General features: G+C 42.6%; 1 protein-coding gene across 1 annotated transcript in view; it reads left to right on the top strand.

Moving 5' to 3' along the window:
• The window catches only part of LOC143283411 (protein O-mannosyl-transferase TMTC3-like), a 50,532-nt gene that overhangs the window by 20,859 nt on the left and 8,997 nt on the right, over positions 1 to 20,676 (top strand). Inside the window, exons 11-19 of the mRNA XM_076589632.1 lie at positions 2,091 to 2,228; positions 5,006 to 5,130; positions 8,285 to 8,388; positions 10,240 to 10,322; positions 11,098 to 11,170; positions 12,428 to 12,514; positions 16,362 to 16,435; positions 17,134 to 17,254; positions 18,471 to 18,575. Of these exons, the coding sequence (XP_076445747.1) occupies positions 2,091 to 2,228; positions 5,006 to 5,130; positions 8,285 to 8,388; positions 10,240 to 10,322; positions 11,098 to 11,170; positions 12,428 to 12,514; positions 16,362 to 16,435; positions 17,134 to 17,254; positions 18,471 to 18,575 (910 nt within the window). The remainder of the gene's footprint in view (positions 1 to 2,090; positions 2,229 to 5,005; positions 5,131 to 8,284; positions 8,389 to 10,239; positions 10,323 to 11,097; positions 11,171 to 12,427; positions 12,515 to 16,361; positions 16,436 to 17,133; positions 17,255 to 18,470; positions 18,576 to 20,676) is intronic.

Here is a 20,676-nt window from a genome sequence, read left to right as displayed (position 1 = left end):
TATATACTTGTGTGCGTGTGTGTGTGCGTGCGTGGGTGTGGGTGTGTGTGTGTGTTCTATAAAATGGATTTTGTTTTAATCTAAGCCTTATTTATTTCATCGCTTTTATAATCTTTAGTGCGTTTTTGCATTTGTATGAACACACTGGATGTTTCCCATTGTTAGATAGCGGTTGTTGTGTTTTTTAAGGCATGTTTATAGTCAACTATGATGTAAGGCGCTTTGAGCAGCATTGGTGCTGGATATCGCGCCATAGAAAAACTATGTATGATTATTATTATTATTATTGATGATAATGCTTGACAGCTGCAGCCAGTTTCCCACGCAGTAGAACAATGACTAACCTTCACCCCATGACCGTGTTTGAAGTGAACGAGTCCATTGTGTTGTTATGACATGAACCAAACTGTGTGACTGAGAGCATCGAGTCAAAAATATTTGGGGCTAGGGAGTGTTTTTTTACAAGTGGCGGTGAAAGAAATAACAGTAAAGTTTTCTTGTTGGTTTTTGACTGACTTGTGTAAACAAAGTGAGTCTATGTTTTAACCCAGTGTTCGGTTGTCTCTGTGTGTGTCTGTGTGTCCGTGGTAAACTTTAACATTGACGTTTTCTCTGCAAATACTTTGTCAGTTGACACCAAATTAGGCATAAAAATAGGAAAAATTCAGTTCTTTCCAGTCATCTTGTTTAAAACAATATTGCACCTCTGGGATGGGCACAAAAAAATGAAGCCTAATTATATGCAAACTGCATTTACTATTATATTTTTATTTTTTGTATTCTCTAAACTTGGCACTTTGATCTGATATTCTGACCCAACAACAACAGCAGTCATTAATATCATTTTTTGTTCAAACAGGAACTTCTTTTGCTAAGCATGGAAGTTTTATTTATTTTGCAAACGTTTTGGTGCAGATAGTAAGAAAGGAAATTACTATGTAATTAATGCTAGGGGACTTAATTCAAATCTGGTTAGGACTTTTTTTCTTCTTCTTTTTTTTAACGCGAAGCTTTATAATAACAAATGCAGAACACATTTTAACAATTAGATTTTTTTTTTTTTTCAAGTGTATCATAAGTGAGTCTTGAAGGCCTTGCCTCTCTTGTTTTGTTTGGTCTGAAAATGATTGAAAATGCTTTTTGTTTTATGATCTTCTTCTTCTTCTTCTTTTTCTTCTTGTTCAGTGCTCATGAGCTGCAACTACCACATTCTTTCCATTTATGTGTTTTTTGCGTGCATGCCATGTAGGCAGCCATTCTCCATGTGCAGAGATATGCATACTGGGTATGTTTGCGTTTCCGTAACATACCAAATGCTGACATGTATTGCAGGTTCTCTAGCATGCACGTTAATTTGATCTTCAGACTTGACGGGCGCAATAGCCGAGTGGTTAAAGTGTTGGACTGTCAATCTGAGGGTCCCGGGTTCAAATCACGGTGACGGCGCCTGGTGGGTAAAGGGTGGAGATTTTTACGATCTCCCAGGTCAACATATGTGCAGACCTGCTAGTGCCTGAACCCCCTTCATGTGTATATGCAAGCAGAAGATCAAATATGCACGTTAAAGATCCAGTAATCCATGTCAGTGTTCGGTGGGTTATGGAAACAAGAACATACCCCGCATGCACACCCCCGAAAACGGAGTATGGCTGCCAACATGGCAGGGTAAAAACGGTCATACACACAAAAGCCCACTTGTGTGCATACGAGTGAACGCAGAAGAAGAAGAAGATATTCCGACTTCTGCATGGGTGTGGGGATACTTACAAATAGGGTTCAGGCACTCGGGAGGACTGCACATCCGCTGACCCTGGGGGATCAGGGAAAAAATCTCCACCCTTAAACCCACCAGGCACCGTGACAGGGATTTGAACCCAGGTCACGTCACACCTGTTGGTGAACGCCAACAAAGAGAAGAGTTCAATGGTGGCAGTGTGTGTGTGTGTGTGCAAGTGTTTGTCTGTGTGTGTATGTGCGTGTCTCTGTGTGTGTTTGTATGTGTGTGTGTAGAGTGTGTCTGTGTGTGTGGTGTGTCTATGCGTGTGTGCACATATGTGTCAGTGTGTTTATGTGTGTGTGACTGCCTGCAGGACATCAGAGTACAGCATATTCCGCGCTGCGCTGACTGTGAACCAGGACAACGCCAAGCTGTGGAACAACGTGGGTCATGCACTGGAAAAGGTCCAAAAGTACCAGGAGGCCCTCGACTACTTTGAGAAAGCCGCCAGGTCAGAGGGGGGGCAGGGGAGCGGAGGGGAGGGGAGGGGAGGGTGGAGGTTATTTGGTGGGTGGGGGGATAATGATAATAATAATGGTATTTATATAGCGCTGAATCTTGTGCAAACAAATCAAAGCGCTTAGACAAATCAAATCAAAGGGAGTGGAGGTGGGGGCAGTGATTTTATTTTTACAAGATATAATATACAGAGATGCCAGTTGCTATGATTTCCCTGTACATTGTTAGTTATGCTTGTTGGCAGTTTGTTCCAACGTTAACACCAAGGTCAAAATTGTTCTGACAAGTTCATTTTCCAGTACATAGCATGCTCACTTGCTTTCCTGTCGTGACATTACCCAGACACTTAACGTCTATTGATCACAAGGCCAGGGCAGTCACTACCAACCTTGGTCTCGTGTGGTGATGCTCAACTAAATCGCGCGCATGTTTACATTGAAACAGCACTGAGTAGACCAACCAGCTTAATCGTAGCAGTTACACCGTGTTGCCGGTAGGCCCAAGTGTTTGTGTACCCTGTCGATGAAATGTACGTTTGCTGATGCGGCTTGGAGTCCAAGAGTTCTTCTTACCAAATTCAAAATGTTCCTACCAAATTTCCTGATTGTTCCTACAAACACTTGACAGGGGTTGGCATCTCTGGGGATGGAAGGGGAGGTAAGGGCGGGATGGGAGGAGGAGGAGGAGGACGGGGTTTCAGTGATTTTTTTTTTTTTTTTTTTTTTTTTTTTTTTTTTTTTTTTTTTACAAGATACAATATTCAAGTTTAATTCATTGAATCCTGTGACTGAGCATTGCTCTGGTGTCAAAATTCGTCTCATGACAAACGCGGTTTCGCAGTCCTACGGATGTATACACTGCAAAGAAAGGGAACTAACTTGTACAGTATTTTCTGGATGTGTCCACACGTAATTTGGTGGGAAGACGGGGTATACTTTCTGCAGGTTTTTTTTCCTCATCAGTATGGTGTGGAAGCCTGCCGAGGCTGTGTACTCCCCAGGGCTGAATGGGTTAATTGTCCATAAAACAAGGAAAAGTGTTTGATGAGGTGTGGCTTGGGTTGGATAGGTTTGTATTTGTATTTCTTTTTGACGGGCGCCATAGCCAAATGGTTAAAGCGTTGGACTTTCGATCTGAGGGTCCCGGGTTCGAGTCACGGTGACGGCGCCTGGTGGGTAAAGGGTGGAGATTTTTACGATCTCCCAGGTCAACATATGTGCAGACCTGCTAGTGCCTGAACCCCCTTCGTGTGTATATGCAAGCAGAAGATCAAATGCGCATGTTAAAGAACCTGTAATCTATGTCAGCGTTCGGTGGGTTATGGAAACAAGAACATACCCAGCATGCACCCCCCCGAAAACGGAGTATGGCTGCCTACATGGCGGGGTAAAAACAGTCATGCGCGTAAAAGCCCACTCGTGTGCATACGAGTGAACGCAGAAGAAGAAGAAGAAGAAGAAGAAACTAATGAGTAGACCAACCAGCTTAATCGTAGCAGTTACACCGTGTTGCCGGTAGGCCCAAGTGTTTTTGTACCCTGTCGATAAAATGTACGTTTGCTGATGTGGCGGAGTATGGCTGCCTACATGGCAGGGTAAAAACGGTCATACACGTAAAAAGCCCACTCGCGTATATATGAGTGAACGTGGGAGTTGAAGCCCACGAACGCAGAAGAAGAAGAAGAAAGTATTTCTTTTTATCACCTCATCTGTATACAGCTCTGTCCCAACAGCCTGGACAGAACAGTGTTCACACAATCAGCTTCAGTTTCAGGGAGGAGTCAAAGCATGCAGGCAGATCCATATATTGTATTGTATTTCTCTTTTCGTCAAAACATATTTCTCTGTGTGAAATTTGGGCTGCTCTCCCCAGGGAGAGCGTGTCGCTACACTACAGCGCCACCCTTTTTTTTCTTCGTGCGTGCAGTTTTATTTGTTTTTCGTATCGCAGTGGATTTTTCTACAGAGTTTTGCCAAGAGCAACCCTTTTGTTGCCGTGGGTTCTTTTACATGCGCTAAGTGCATGCTTCACACGGGACCTCGGTTTATCGTCTCATCCGAATGACTAGCATCCAGACCACCACTCAAGGTCTAGTCGAGGGGGAGAAAATATCGGCAGCTTAGCCATGATTCGAACCAGCACGCTCAGATTCTCTCGCTTCCTAGGTGGACGCGTTACCTCTAGGCCATCACTCCACTCCTGTGACAGTTTTGTGCAGGCTGTCATGTGCTGTGTTTCTTTTCTTTTTCTTTTCTTTTTTTTTAATTTATTTTTTGGCTGCATCTCCCAGTTTTACTCATACGTTTTTTGTGCATGACACACATTGACTTACATTTTGTGTGCGTGGAGGACGGTGGCGGAATGGTTAAGATGCTTATCTGCCAATAATGCAATGTCCATTAAAGTGTGTGTTTGAATCCCGGTCTCATCCTCTCTCCTATGCTTGACTAAAAAAAAAATCAAAGTGAGCGTTTGGTCATTCAAATGAGATGACAAACTGAGGTCTGGCGTGCAGCATTCACTTGGCACATCAAAAAAAGAATCAACGGCAACATAAGTGTTGTCCTCTTGGAAAAAAACACTGTAGAAGAAATCCACTCAGATAGGTACACAGATATATATATATATGCGAGGCCGTGACTAAGAGCATTGGTTTTATGTTGCAGACCAGGCATCTTTGTAGCAAATGTGGTTTTGCGTATATGGATTTGCCCGAACGCAGTAATGCCTCCAAGAGAAACTGAAACTGACCCTGAAACGTGTGTGCAGTATCCAGCCAGATGACATTGGTGCCCACATCAACGTGGGGAGAACCTACGTCAACCTCAACCAGTCGGCCCCGGCTGAAAAGGCCTATCATCGCGCCATCGACCTCTTCCCCCCAGTCATCAAAGGTCAGTCATTGGATTATTGTGTGACGGGCGCCATAGCCAAATGGGTAAAGCGTTGGACTTTCGATCTGAGAGTCCCGGGTTCGAATTACGGTGACGGCACCTGGTGGGTAAAAGGTGGAGATTTTTACGATCTCCCAGGTCAACATATGTGCAGACCTGCTAGTGCCTGAACCCCCTTCGTGTGTATATGCAAGCAGGTTAAATACACACGTTAAAGATCCTGTAATCCATGTCAGCGTTCGGTGGGTTGTGGAAACAAGAACATACCCAGCATGCACATCCCCGAAAACGGAGTATGGCCTCCTACATGGCGGGGTAAAAACGGTCATACACGTAAAAGCCCACTCGTGTGCATACGAGTGAATGCAGAAGAAGAAGAAGAAGGATTATTGTGTTTTATCTTATTTGTTTGTTTGCTTGTTTGTTTGTGGCCTGCAACTTCCACATCCGTTTGTATCTCAAGGCATGGTCAGCATGTTGGGTTTAAGGGAAGATCAGCCCTCTGCCGTTTTTTTTACTCACTTGTTTAAACAAAGTGAGTCTATGAAATAACCTTGTGTTTGGTTTTATGTGTGTGTGTACGTGTGTGTGTGTGTTAGTAAACTCTAACATTTTTTTTATTATTATTTTTTTTTAACACTTATAGTTGACTTCATCAAGTTTTTGCACCTTATACATATTATTATTAGTAGTAGTAGTTCTTTTTTTATGTATTTATCTATTATTTATTTCCTTTTCTTTTTTCCTCAAGGCCTGACTAAGCGCGTTGGGTTACACTGCTGGTCAGGCATCTGCTTGGCAGATGTGGTGTAGCGTATATGGATTTGTCCAAACGCAGTGACACCTCCTTGAGCTACTGAAACTGAAACTGAAACTAACAAATGCATTTTCTCAGGAAGTACTTTGTCTGCCAATGCCAAAGTTCAGTTAAACATAGTGAAAAAAAAAATCTTAACAGTCATACCAATGATAGGTTGTAAGTCTTATGGATTAAGCTGTATTTCCGGATCTTGAATGGTTTATTTCGTTTAGGCTCTGGATCCAGAAAATGTTTTTTTTTGGCTCTTCCCACTTAGTTGCCTGAACGTTTGTTCAGGTTTGAAGACTGCGTGACATTGTTTTTCTTGTTTGCAGTTAAAAGAAGTACAGTTCTGGATAGAACACACAGAATGACACTACACCATTGACATGTTTACTTTTTATGAATATTTTAAAGTGGATACTGAATTAACTCTTCTTCTTCTTCTGCGCTCGTGGGCCACAACCCCCACGTTCACTCGTATGCACACGAGTGGGCTTTTACGTGTATGACCGTTTTTACCCCGCCATGTAGGCAGCCATACTCCGTTTTCGGGGATGTGCATGTTGGGTATGTTCTTGTTTCCATAACCCACCGAACGCTGACATGGATTACAGAATCTTTAACGTGCGTATTTGATCTTCTGCTTGCATATACACACGAAGGGGGTTCAGGCACTAGCAGGTCTGCACATATGTTGACCTGGGAGATCTGAAAAATCTCCACCCTTCACCCACCAGACGCCGTCACCGTGATTCGAACCCGGGACCCTCAGATTGACAGTCCAACGCTTTAACCACTCGGCTATTGCGCCTGTCTACTGAATTAACTATAATGAACATAAAATAATTGAAACAACAGCAATAGCATACACCAGTCTGCACATATCTGGAAAAAAAAAAAAAAAAAAAAAAACAGCAATGTATTGCAGTGTGCCTGAGGCGATGGCAGTGTCTCCTGTACTGCAGACTTGAATAGATTTCTGGAATAAATGAGATATGTCAAAATAACATGATTTAAGTGGTTTTATCACCTGGAATGCAGTAATCCATTTATCATGCTAAAAAAAGAAATATCAGTTCAAATATTAATTTTGGATGAGAGGTCAGATGCGGTTTGGTCCTGAGGTAAGTCTTCTTGCCTCTGAGCTTAACATATGTAGTTCAGTCCTGCTCCTGTACCTCGCCCCCAACCCCTACCACACCACTTTTTTTTTCCAAGTTTAATAGTATTTAATACAGGACACATTTTTCTCTCTTTTTTTTCTTTTTTTCCCCTCATTATTCCTTAATTGGATAAAGTGTGAATCACAAATGAGTCATGAATACCTTGCTTCTCTTTTTTTATTTTTTTTATTTTTTTTTTTTAACAGCAGATGTGGTTTAGCGTACATGGACCAATCCACATGGTTTGACACCTCGAAACTGGAACAAAAAAAACAACCACCATGAATCGCATTAAATTGTGTTCTCTTCCATTGAAAAGTATTATCTTGGGCGCATTACATTGTCATAGGTTTCTATAATTATTGAGATCATAATTATACTATCCTCACTGGAGCTCAATTGCAGATATTTTTTTTGTTTTTGTTTTTTGTTGTTTTGGTTTTTTTGTACGCTTATAGTTGACTTCATCAAGTTTTTGCATCTTATACATATCATTAGTAGTAGTAGTAGTTCTTTTTTTATGTATTTATCTATTATTTATTTACTTCTTTTTCTTTTTTTCTCAAGGCCTGACTAAGCGCGTTGGGTTACGCTGCTGGTCAGGCATCTGCTTGGCAGATGTGGTGTAGCGTATATGGATTTGTCCAAACGCAGTGACGCCTTCTTGAGCTACTGAAACTGAAACTCAGTTGCAGAAGACTGTTGTGCGTGTAATGACAGTGACAAGGAGGAAGGTGGCAGAATGGTTAAGACTCTCAGCTGCCAGTACAGAGTCCGTGAGGGTGTGGGTTTGAATCCTGCTCTCACCCTTTCTCCCGAGTTTGACTGGAAAATCAAGCTGAGCACCAAGTCTTTTGGATGAGATGATAAACAGAGGTCCCGTGTGCAGCACGCACTTGGTGCACTGAAAAAGAACCCATGGCAACGAGAGTATTGCCCTCTGGCAAAATTGTGTAAAAAAAAAAAATCAGCATTGGTATAGGTACACAAATATATAAGCATGCACTCCAGGCCTGACAAGCAGTTCGGGTTATGCTGCTGTCAGACATCTGCCTAGCGGATGTGGTGTAGTGTAGATGGATTTGTCCGAACGCAGTGACGCCTCCCTGAGAAACTGAAACTGAAACTGTCAGTGATCGAGGTGATGTGAGCTTCCTATGTTGTGTTGTGTTGCCCCCCCCTCCCCCAGGTAAGAGCTACACGGCACGTGTTGCCCCCAATCACCTGAACGCCTACCTGAACCTGGCCAACCTGGTGTCCAAAGACCCCAGCAGACTGGACGAGGCCAGAGCGGTACGTAAAGTCTCTGAGGAGCTTGGGTTTTGGTGTGTTCCTTTCTCATTGTTTTGTGTGTGTGTGTGTGTGTGTGTGTTCTGGGGTTGGTTTCATTTGTTGCTTAATTTAATTGGTGAACACATTATGTTGGGAACGTCCTCTGCAGTGTTCCCTTCCTGTTCAGTTTTGTTTTACACTTAACCCTTTCCACTCCGTGAGTGCTGCTAGAGTTTCCTTTCCTTGCCCAGCTTCACAGTCAGGTGTGCCTTCAGACGGAACAGAAACAGTGAGTGGCTGGTACCAGCATTGTGTTTGGCAGAATCCTCAGAATCACTGGTGTCATAGTTCATAATCGCCGCTCTTCAGACCTGTTCCCTCCCGAAGGAGCTCAGAGACAATACTGTGGCTGACACCGACCCTACTGCACACCAAGCTCCATGGTTCCAGACAGGACTTTGAATGGATGGTGTCATTCATCAGGCGGGCTGGACTGACTCTTTGAAGGGGCGAATGAGAAGAAGAAGAAGATAATCCACTCACAAACCTTCTGGGGTGCTTCTTAGGCTGTTTGGAGATGTAGGCGTTTCTCCGTGATTGTTTACAGTCAGCTGATTTGCTTGAAATCAACACAGAAGCAAACAGTGCCAATGTGGCATGTGAACAAACCATGTAAGAAGGAGTTTTGATTATAAAACCAGATAAATCCTGGTAACAGCTGGGTGAGAATACTCCATTCTAGCTTTAATGTTCTGTCATAAAGTGTACTTGTAATCAGTCAGGTATGGATGGCTCTTTATAACAAACGCATTTGTGAATAGGGAAAAAGTAGTTGGTTTGTTTGTTTTTTTGTTTAAAAAAAAAAAATTTTCAAGATCAATCTCCCACTGACATAAGTACAGAATACAGAATACTTTATTATTTCAACAAGAGAAATTAATATGTGGTGCAAAACAGAAAAAACAATATGAGAAAATCACAGTAATTCAACATGTATATATAGATAAACCATATATATTTATGTACATAAATGCTTAGATGTCAGCCATTCATACAATCCATAACCACAGTAGACAACAACAACGACAACAACAACAAGAAGTAGTATAAGATACTGTTCTGCTTTGTTTAAATTCTTCCGTATGTGAAGTGTTATCATAATGACCATTGGTGACATTGACTGTATAAAGTATAGAATGCAACAGTAAGTTAGTGGTGATGGTGGTGGTGGTGATGGAGGTGGTGGTGTTAGAAAGTTTTAGGACCATGACTGTATAAAAGTTTTTGAATGCTACAGTAAGTGAGTAAGGTGGTTGTGGTGATGGTGGTGGTGGTGGTGGTGATGATGATGATGGTGGTGGTGATGGTGGTGTTGTTACTGCTGGTGATGGTGATGGTGGTGGTGGCGATGGTGGTGGTGATGGTGGTGTTGTTACTGCTGGTGATGGTGATGGTGGTGGTGGTGATGGTTGTGGTGGTGATGGTGGTGGTGGTGGCGATGGTTGTGGTGGTGGTGATGGTGGTGGTGGTGGTATGATGATGGTGGTGGTGATGATGATGATGGTGGTAGTGCTGGTGATGGTGGTGGTGGTGGTGGTGGTGGTGATGATGGTGGTGGTGATGATGATGATGGTGGTGGTGATGGTGGTAGTGCTGGTGATGGTGGTGGTGGTGATGATGATGGTGGTGGTGGTGGTGGTGGTGGTGATGGTGGTGGTGGTGATGATGATGATGGTGGTGGTGGTGATGGTGGTGGTGCTGGTGATGGTGGTGGTGGTGATGATGATGGTGGTAGTGCTGGTGATGATGGTGGTGGTGATGGTGGTGGTGGTGGTGATGATGATGGTGATGGTGGTGGTTGCGGCGTTACAGCTGCTGCAGCAGGCCATTGCCATGAGGACAGACTTCATTGATGCCTACATCAACCTGGGGGACATCTTCGTCAAGCTGGACAGGTGGGCGTTCCTCATCACCTGGTTTCTGCTGCCTCTGTGTGTGTGTGTGTGTGAGTGTGTGTGTGTGTGTGTGTGTGTGTGTCTGTGTGTGTGTGTGTGTGTGAAGGGATTTTGATTCAGGTTTCTAATGTTTTTTCTCTTTGATAATGACATATAATCGTACGAGCAGTTATTCTCCTCTTGGACTGAATGTTCTTTTGAGTCGTTCCTCACCTTGTTTCTTCTGTCTTTGAAAAGAGATTGGGATTCAGGCTTTGTGATTAACACTTTGATTATGATATCCTTACATGAAATGGTGTTCTCCTCTTGGAGGTTCTTTTTTGGTTGTTGGTTTGGTTGTGGTTATTTTGCCAAGATGGTTAGCAGCATTGAGGAAAAAAAAGAAGAGTATCAGTATCAGTATCAGTAGCTCAAGGAGGCGTCACTGCGTTCGGACAAATCCATATACGCTACGCCACATCTGCCAAGCAGATGCCTGACCAGCAGCGTAATCCAACATGCTTAGTCAGGCCTTGAGAAAAAAAACCAAATAAATAAATAAAAATAAAATAAAATAATTTGGAAAAAAAAAACACCACAAAAAAACTTCTTTTTTTTTTTTTAAAGAAGAAAAATCAGAGAGTTTTAAAAAAAATAAAAACACAGTATGTGTGTCTGTTTTTTGTTTATTCTTTATATCAGGACAGACCATATGTAGAAACATATGTGCATGTATGTGTGTGTGTGTGTGTGTGTGTGTGAGTCACTGAACTTCAGCAATGCCAGCTCTTTGCAGGATTCCTGATGCTCAGACAACCTATGAGGAAGCCATAAAGATAGAGCCCAGGAATGCTGATTTGCATTTTAATGTGAGTATCACCTTCAGTTTGACTGATTGATCACTATGGATATCTATACAGCACCTATTCTGTGTCAGAGACCAAACTCTAAATGTTTTATTTAAACAGCTGCCTTGGGCACTCATCATTTGTTTCCTGTGTCATTCAGTTGGACCTCAACACACACACAGACACACTCTTTCTCTCTCTCTCTCTCTCTCTCTCTCTCTCTCTCTCTCTCTCTCGCTCCCCTCCCCCCCCAACACCCCACTCCTCCCACACACACAGTCAGCATGTGACTTTCTGCCAGAAGAGCTTAAAATACCAGGTCATGACAGTGACAAGGTATTGGAGCCATTCAGCAGAACATGTCACCCCTACAGTCATTAAAGTGTTCTGAGTTTATCTTGTTCACTTTTTTTTTGTGCTGAGTAATGATCTTTTTTTTTTTTCTTCCTTCTCTAGGGAGGAAGGTGGTAGATATTTGAGACGCTTATCTGCCAATATAGCGTCCGTGATGGCTTGGGTTTGATTCCTGCTCTCGCTTTTTCTCCCAAGTTTGACTATAAAATCAAACTGAATGTCTGTTCGTTCAGTGGAGACGACAAACTGGGTATCCATGAACAGCACGCACACTGAAAAAAAAAACCCATTGCAGCAGAAATTTTGTCCTCTAGCAAAATTCTGTGGTAGAAATGCACCATGATAGGAACGTAAAACTATATAAGATAAGATAAGAATAATTTTATTATCTTCAACTGGAGAAATTTGGTCAGGTGCATTATCACAACATAGACAAGTAAACAACATGGGGACCATAACTGTAAAAGTCAACAACAGCTTTTACAAATATAACGAAGATACAAATGCTAAAAAAATATCACATACACCGTTTCATACATACATCCACACACTGCAGGTAATAACTAGTATTCTTAATGTAAAAACAGAAAGAATTAAGAAACATTATTTGAATATAATTATAAACATAGCCTACTATACTGCACATTGATTATAATAGACAGATAAGATAAGAATAAAGATAAATTGCGGAAAACCGCAACCAGATAATCAGCACACACCCGCACCTCCCCACCCCCCACCACTCAAAGCCTGACAAGCACATTTGGTTTTGCAGCTAGTCAGGCATCTGCCTCGCAGATGTAGTGCAGCATATATGGATATATCAGAGTGCGGTGGTGCCTCTTTGAAAAAACTGAAACTGAAGCTTCTGTTTTTAGAAGAAGAAAAAAAAAAGTGTTGTACATAGGTTTGAATTTTTTTCAGTTGGGCGTGGTTCACCTGGAGCAGAAGCACAATGTTGAAGCCAAGCGGTGTTTTGACGAGGCGTTGAGGATCAACCCTGACCACACGGTGAGTGCGCTGTGGAGTGGTGACCTTGTGAAGTGAAACTTTACTGAACTCATTCTCCTCCAAGTACGAGTTAACTCGTACCATGATTACTTCCCCTGTGGAGCAGGTCTGAAACTTTACTTAACTCACTCAGTACGGCCAGTCCTCTCTTCTCCTCTACACAGACCCCTCGGATGTCCAGTGGGTGTCTGAATGACCCAACCTTTAGCTTCCATCGTCAGAATTGTGGTATTCTTTGTCAACATTTACCTCTTCAGTATAAGAGCCTTCCGCTTGCAATATTTTGATGTTGGTAATTGGGGTGAAACGCTGTTAACATCGTCTCTTTCGCCGTTCGTATGGAGAGAGTTAACGCATTCTCCTCCAAGTACGAGTTAACTCGTACCATGATTACTTCCCCTGTGGAGCAGGTCTGAATTTTCTCGTGCCAACACACTATTCTAATTTCATTTATTCTTGCTTGGTACAGTAGGCGTTCTAAACCGGTCCAATTATGGATTTCGGAAGTATGAAAACAAAGCTTTTGTTTAACTGATAAAATCAACAGTTCTTCATTGATTTTCACTGTTTTAGTAAACCACCCTACTCTTTACTGCTGTGGTGTCATGAAGTACTGGTCCAGGGGAGTTGTAGCAGGCAAGGAGCTGTGGGACAGAATGAGTTAAGACATTGTAATGCTAACATCCGCCACAACGTTAAGTGAAGTGGTGTAGAGTGCTGGCCTTGTGAAGCGAAACTTTACTTAAAACATTGTAATACTAACATCCGTCACAACGTTAAGTGAAGTGTGGAGTGGTGGCCTTGTGAAGCGAAACTTTACTTAAAACATTGTAACATTAACATTTGCCACAGGGTAAGTGTGGAGTTGAGTGGTGGGTCGGTGAAGCGAAACTTTACTTAAAACATTGTGACATTAACATTTGCCACACGGTTTTAGTGGGGATTGGTGGCTCAGTGAAGTTTTACTTAAAACATTGTGACATTAACAATTGCCACACGGTTTTAGTGGGGATTGGTGGCTCAGTGAAGCGAAACTTTACTTAAAACATTGTAACACTAACATCCACCACAACGTTAAGTGAAGTGTGGAGTGGTGGCCGTGTGAAGCGAAACTTTACTTAAAACATTGTAACACTAACATCCGCCACAACATTAAGTGAAGTGTGGAGTGCTGGCCTTGTGAAGCTAAACTTTACTTAAAACATTGTAACACTAACATCCGCCACAACGTTAAGTGAAGTGTAGAGTGCTGGCCTTGTGAAGCGAAACTTTACTGAAAACATTGTAACACTAACATCCGCCACAACGTTAAGTGAAGTGTAGAGCGCTGGCCTTGTGAAGCGAAACTTTACTTAAAAGATTGTAACATTAACATTTGCCACATGGTAAGTGCGGAGTTGAGTGGTGGGTCGGTGAAGTGAAACTTTACTTGCGACATTGTAACATTAACATTTGCCACAGGGTAAGTGCGGAGTTGAGTGGTGGCTCGGTGAAGCGAAACTTTACTTAAAACATTGTACCATTAACATTTGCCACATGGTTTTAGTGGGGATTGGTGGCTCAGTGAAGCAAAACTTTACTTAAAACATTGTAACACTAACATCCACCACAGAGTAAGTGCGGAGTTGAGTGGTGGGTCAGTGAAGCGAAACTTTACTTGCGACACTGTAACACGAACTAACACAATTTCAGTCTTGCTAATCGAGTTATCAAGCACTGTCTAGCATCAAAACTGCACAAAACAAGTTTAAAAATCGGCTCGATATGTGATCCCCAAATGCAACAGTGTTTTCAAGATTTTGATACGTAGGACTTACCTTCATTGGTGATAAAACTTTTGAAATGAAATTAGAGCAGGCATGCAAAGCAAGCCACCAAAGAAACTGTGTACCAAGAAGGGGTGTAAAAGGACCAAGAGGTAAAAAAAAAAAAAAAGAAAAAGAAAAAGAGGGCGCTAGCCAGCGGGACAAAGGGGAGGTTACCTACTTCCGGGAGGTTATCGGCCGTAGTTTTATTTTCTCCGCATAGGCGGATAGTAGTTTGCACAGGCAGGAATGTCAGACCCCTGCCGGAGTCTGCACCAGTTGGGTCACGGTAAGTATGTTATTTAAACGTAATTTTAGATAGAAAATTTCCTTTAGCCCCTACAACTACTACTACTGCTACTAGTCTAGTGGTCACACATCTGCTTAGGATGAGGTGTGATGTTTTAGATTAATTACTATAATTTTCGGCCTGTAAGGCACTATGTTTTTTACAAAAATCTGACCCCTGCATCTTATCGGCTGTATGCACCCAATCTGTATCAGAAAGCTGAATTCTGACCACCACGTGGGGCCACCTGACACAACAAACTCCATAATGACAAATCGTTGATCGCAATAAATGTTCACGATCGTGCTGAACAGCAACACATTGGTCTTACCACAGTTCGATTTGACATGGTTCTTGTACACCATCGAATCAAATTGCATACTACACAAAATTTCAACTGAACGTGATTGCAGTTTGCCCTTAGGCCATGAGAAAAGAGCATTGTCAGAACTGGGGATAAATTCATGGTGGAAAAATAAAGAAATCTGAAGTGAATTTATTTTTTTTCAAAAGCAGAACACAAAACAAAATTGCGGATGGGACCAAAAAGCAGGGCTGGCAGATTGGATTCTGATTGAATAAATTAATGAACTGGAGCTTTGCAGTAGTGTACATTTGACTGAAGGCTGTAAAATTGTAAAAAAAAAAAAAAAAAAACAACCAAAAAAACAACTTTTTAATGTGTGAAAAAAAAAAATTAAAAAAAGAAAAGAAAGCAACAGATAACAGAGCAGATGAACACAGTAACAGATTCCAGTCAACAAGCAGATGAAAGCAAATTGGATTCTGAACCAGTTTTCCGAAGATGATGACGTCACCACTCAGAAAACGTCCGTTGTTCGCAGAGACAGAATGGAGGACTTTTACATTATGGCAGATGCAACTCATCAGATTTGTGCGCCTTGTACAAGTTCAAAATTACCTTTTTTCTTTGAATACAAGGTGTGCGCCATATGCGCTGTGTCACATTATAGGCCAAAAATTACAGTATGTTATAATTATGCAAATGTGTGTGTACTTGTAACATGTTTGTGAGAAAGAGTGCATGTGTATGTGTGTGTTTGTGCATGTTTGTATGTGCGTAGGGGTGTAGGTGAACGTTTAGATAAGAATATTGATGTTAATAACCCTCTTTCTTTGTGTATTTTTTTTTCTTTATTTTATGTAATGCTTTATACTGAATTTCTTTCTGTGGAGTGTGATGATGCCATTTTTTTGTAAGTGTGATGGTTCAGACTGATTTAACTATGACTGCAGTGGAAGTGAGGAACAACAAGTTTCTGGTTTTTAATTAAAGCGGACAAAAAAGACACTGTTGTTATTTGTATTTGTATTTGTATTTCTTTTTATCACATCAGATTTCTCTATGTGAAATTCGGGCTGCTCTCCCCAGGGAGAGCGCGTCACTACACTACAGCGCCACCCATTTTTTTTGTATTTTTTCCTGCGTGTAGTTTTATTTGTTTTTCCTGTCGAAGTGGATTTTTCTACAGATTTTGGCCAGGAACAACCCTTTTGTTGTCGTGGGTTCTTTTACATGCACTAAATGCATGCTGCACACAGGACCTTATCATCTCATCCGAATGACTAGCGTCCAGACCACCACTCAAGGTCTAGTGGAGGGGGAGAAAATATCGGCGGCTGAGCCGTGATTCGAACCAGTGCACTCAGATTCTCTCTCGAATCCTAGGCGGACGCGTTACCTCTAGGCCATCACTCCACATAATGTAAGTGTGTGTGTGTGTGTGTGCAGCAATCCCTGTACAACTCTGCCATCCTGATGCAGGAGAGCGGCAATCCCAACGAGAGAGCTGAGGCCTCCAGAAGGTAGGTGGTGATGATTTGTGTGATCTTATTTTAGTGCCCCGGAATTTGGAATTTTTTGGACATTTTTTGTTTTTCGTGGGAGGTTTGCGGAGGAAGGTGGCAGAATGGTAACGACGCTTATCTGCCAACACTGTGTTCATGTGGGTTTTGGGTTCGATTCCCTGACCTAGCGCTTTCTAACAAGTTTGACAGGAAAATCAGACTGAGCGTGTAGTCATTCAGATGAGACGATAAACCGAGGTCCCGTGTGCTGCACTCACTTCACGGGCTGAAAAAGAACCCTTGGAAACAAAAGTGTTGTCTTCCAGCAAAATTCCGTCAATCGTCTAAAAGGTGTATCTCGTCTTCTAAACTGTTACATCTGTCACACAGTCTTTGCTCTTTCGGTGAATTTTTATACCTTGCCTGTTCAATTTGTAAGTCATAGCCGCTGATACGTAACATAGTCAGTACTTTTCTGTGCTGTATATTTGCTGTATTTTTTTGAAAATATGGTTCAATTTTATGATTTCTCACACTGTTCTTGTAAAATTCTGATTTAGGTCAACTGTTTTGTTTCTGTTTCCAAAATTTTACATATTCCTGTTTGTGTGTGTGGTGTGCGTGTGTGTGTGTGTGTGGTGTGTGTGTGTGTGTGTGGTGTATGTGCGTGTGTGTGCGCATGCGCACGCATGTGTGTGTGTGTGTGTGTGAGACAGACTGAAGAAGCTGCAGCAGGGTGATCCCAAGGACCCTAAGATCTACTTCAACACCGCCATGCTGGCCATGGACGAGAAGCAGTTTGACCTGGCCGAGGTCAACTTCCGCAAGTCCATCGAGGTCAGACACACACGGGGTCAGGGGTCAGAGAGAGCGGGGTGGGTGGGGGTGTGGTGGGGGGGGGTTGTTGGAGGGGTGGGAGAGAGTGGGGGATGTCAACTTCTGCAAGTCTATCGAAGTCGAGACACACACGGGTTCAGGGGTCAGAGGGGGTGTGGGGGGGAGGGAGGGGTTGTTGGAGGGGGGGGGGGGGGAGAGAGTGGGGGATGTCAACTTCTGCAAGTCTATCGAAGTCAGGGGGCGGGAGGGAGGGAGGGTTTGGAGCGGGGAAGAAGAGCTTGAGAGAGTGGGGGGGGGGGGGGTATGTTCAGTTTATGTGTGTTGAATGTATGTCTTTTTTGTGGTTTTTGTTGTTGTTGTTGCTGATGTTAAATGTTGTTTGATTGCATATTGTTGTTTTTGTTGTTTTTTGTAGATTTTTTTCTTATATTTTAAAGGCGTATTTTTAGATTTGGATTTTTTTCCTTGTTGAATTACGAATATACGTGTGTGTGTGTAGATTTTAAAAGCTTTGTTATTTTTCATACACTAACTGTCATTTCAGGGAATGGTGGAAAGAGGAGATAATTACCACCCCTATGTTACTGTTGTTTGTTTGTGGTTTTTCATGTTCTTCTGGATCAATGTTTACAGTTTTTGTGCTCCTGTATGGCCCTGTGTCATTGACTGGGCTACAGGATAGATAAATAAAATTAATGTTATTTCAGTTGATGTCTTGAATATGTCATTTTGATCTGTCGCTGACAGATGTGACACGATTTATGTCATTCTGATCTGTCACTGACAGATGTGACACAATTTATATCATTCTGATCTTTCACTGACGGATGTGACACAATTTATATCATTCTGATCTGTCACTGACGGATGTGACACAATTTATGTTATTCTGAGATGTTGCTGACAGATGTGACTTAATTTATGCCATTCTGATCTGATACTGACAGATGTGACTTAATTTATGTCATTCTGACCTGTTACTGACTGATTTAACACGATTTATGTCATTGCGATCTGTCACTGACGGATGTTTACATGATGTATGTCATTCTGATCTGTCAGTGATGGATGCCACATGATGTATATCATTCTGATCTGTCACTGACAGATGTGACATGATTTATGTCATTCTGATCTGTCACTGACGGATGCCACATGATTTATGTCGCTCTGATCTGTCACTGACGGATGTGACACGATTCCTGTTGTCTGACAGCTGGATCCTAAGTTCCGCAGTGCTATGTTCAACCTGGCCCTGCTCCTGGTCAACGACCTCAAGCGACCCCTCGACGCCGTGCCCGTGTTGGAGCAGCTGCTGCAGGTGTGTTTTGTGTGCACTACATGTTGTTTGGTTCTGGGAGCAAAATGTGTCATTTTGATCTGGCAGCAGAATGAGCAAATGTGTTGTTTTGATCTGGGAGCAAAACGTGTCATTTTGATCTGGGAGGAAAAAGCAAAAGCAAAATGTGTCGTTTTGGTCAGGGAGCAAAATGTGTCATTTTGATCTGGGAACAAAATGCTTGGTTTGGAAGCAAAATGTCCTTTTCATCTGGGAGCAAAATGCTTGGTTTTGATATGGGGGCAAAGTGTGCTGTTTTGATCTGGGAGTATAATGGGTCATTTTGATCTAGGAGCAAAATGTGTTGTTTTGATCTGGAAAAAAAAAATGTGTCATGTTGATCTGGGAGCAAAATGTGCCATTTTCATCTGGGAGCAAAATGCTTGGTTTTGATATGGGAGCAAAATGTGTTGTTATGATCAGGGAGCATAATGTGTCGTTTTGATACAGCAGCAGAATGAGTTGTTGTTTTTAAAGGGAGCGGAATGTGTTGTTTTGAATGGGAGCAAAATGTGTCGCTTTAATGTGGAAGCAAGATGTGTCGTTTTGAACTGGGAGCAAAATGTGTTGTTTTGATCTGGAAGGTAAATCTGTTGTTTTGATCTAGTCCAGTTCTTATCACAACGAGCGCACTTTGCCTCATGTACATAATGCGGACGAGTCTTTTGCAAATGACAAAGTAATGAAAGAATGAACACAATGAGGGGACAGAGACCATTGTGTACCATTCCATGTATATGATGATGTGTGTAGTGTGGATGATGATGTGTGTGGTGTGTGGATGATGATGTGTGTGGTGTGTGGATGATGATGTGTGTAGTGTGGATGATGATGTGTGTGGTGTGTGGATGATGATGTGTGTGGTGTGTGGATGATGATGTATGTGCAATGTGGATGATGATGATGTGTTTGGTGTGTGGATGATGATGATGTGTTTGGTGTGTGGATGATGATGTATGTGCAATGTGGATGATGATGTGTGTGAATTGTGGTTGATGATGTGTTTGGTGTGTGGATTATGATGATGTATGTGCAATGCGGATGATGTGTTTGGTGTGTGGATGATGATGTGTGTGGTGTGTGGATGATGATGTATGTGGTGTGTGGATGATGATGTGTGTGGTGTGTGGATGATGATGTGTGTGGTGTGTGGATGATGATGTGTTTGGTGTGTGAATTATGATGTATGTTCAGTGTGGATGATGATGTGTTTGGTGTGTGGATGATGATGTGTGTGGTGTGTGGATGATGATGTGTTTGGTGTGTGGATGATGATGTATGTTCAGTGTGGATGATGATGTGTGTGCAGTGTGGATGATGATGTGTGCAGTGTGTGGATGATGATGTGTGAGGTGTGTGCGGTGTGGATGATGATGTGTGCAGTGTGTGGATGATGATGTGTGAGGTGTGTGCAGTGTGGATGATGATGTGTGAGGTGTGTGCAGTGTGGATGATGATGTGTGAGGTGTGTGCAGTGTGGATGATGATGTGTGAGGTGTGTGCAGTGTGGATGATGATGTGTGAGGTGTGTGCAGTGTGGATGATGATGATGATGTGTGCAGTGTGGATGATGATGTGTGCAGTGTGGATGATGATGTGTGAGGTGTGTGCGGTGTGTGGATGATGATGTGTGAGGTGTGTGCAGTGTGGATGATGATGTGTGAGGTGTGTGCAGTGTGGATGGTGAGGTGTGTGCAGTGTGGATGATGATGTGTGAGGAGTGTGCAGTGTGGATGATGATGTGTGAGGTGTGTGCAGTGTGGATGATGAGATGTTTGCAGTGTGGATGATGATGTGTGAGGTGTGTGCGGTGTGGATGATAATGTGTGAGGTGTGTGCGGTGTGTGGATGATGATGTGTGCGGTGTGTGGATGATGATGTGTGAGGTGTGTGCAGTGTGGATGATGATGTGTGCGGTGTGTGGATGATGATGTGTGTGGTGTGTGCAGTGTGGATGATAATGTGTGAGGTGTGTGCGGTGTGGATGATAATGTGTGAGGTGTGTGCGGTGTGTGGATGATGATGTGTGCGGTGTGTGGATGATGATGTGTGAGGTGTGTGCAGTGTGGATGATGATGTGTGA

The sequence above is a fragment of the Babylonia areolata genome, chromosome 6 (genome assembly GCF_041734735.1).
Source record: "Babylonia areolata isolate BAREFJ2019XMU chromosome 6, ASM4173473v1, whole genome shotgun sequence".
Taxonomy (NCBI): domain Eukaryota; kingdom Metazoa; phylum Mollusca; class Gastropoda; order Neogastropoda; family Buccinidae; genus Babylonia; species Babylonia areolata.
Note: the sequence above shows the minus strand (reverse complement) of the source record. Positions and strands in the feature narration are given on the sequence as shown.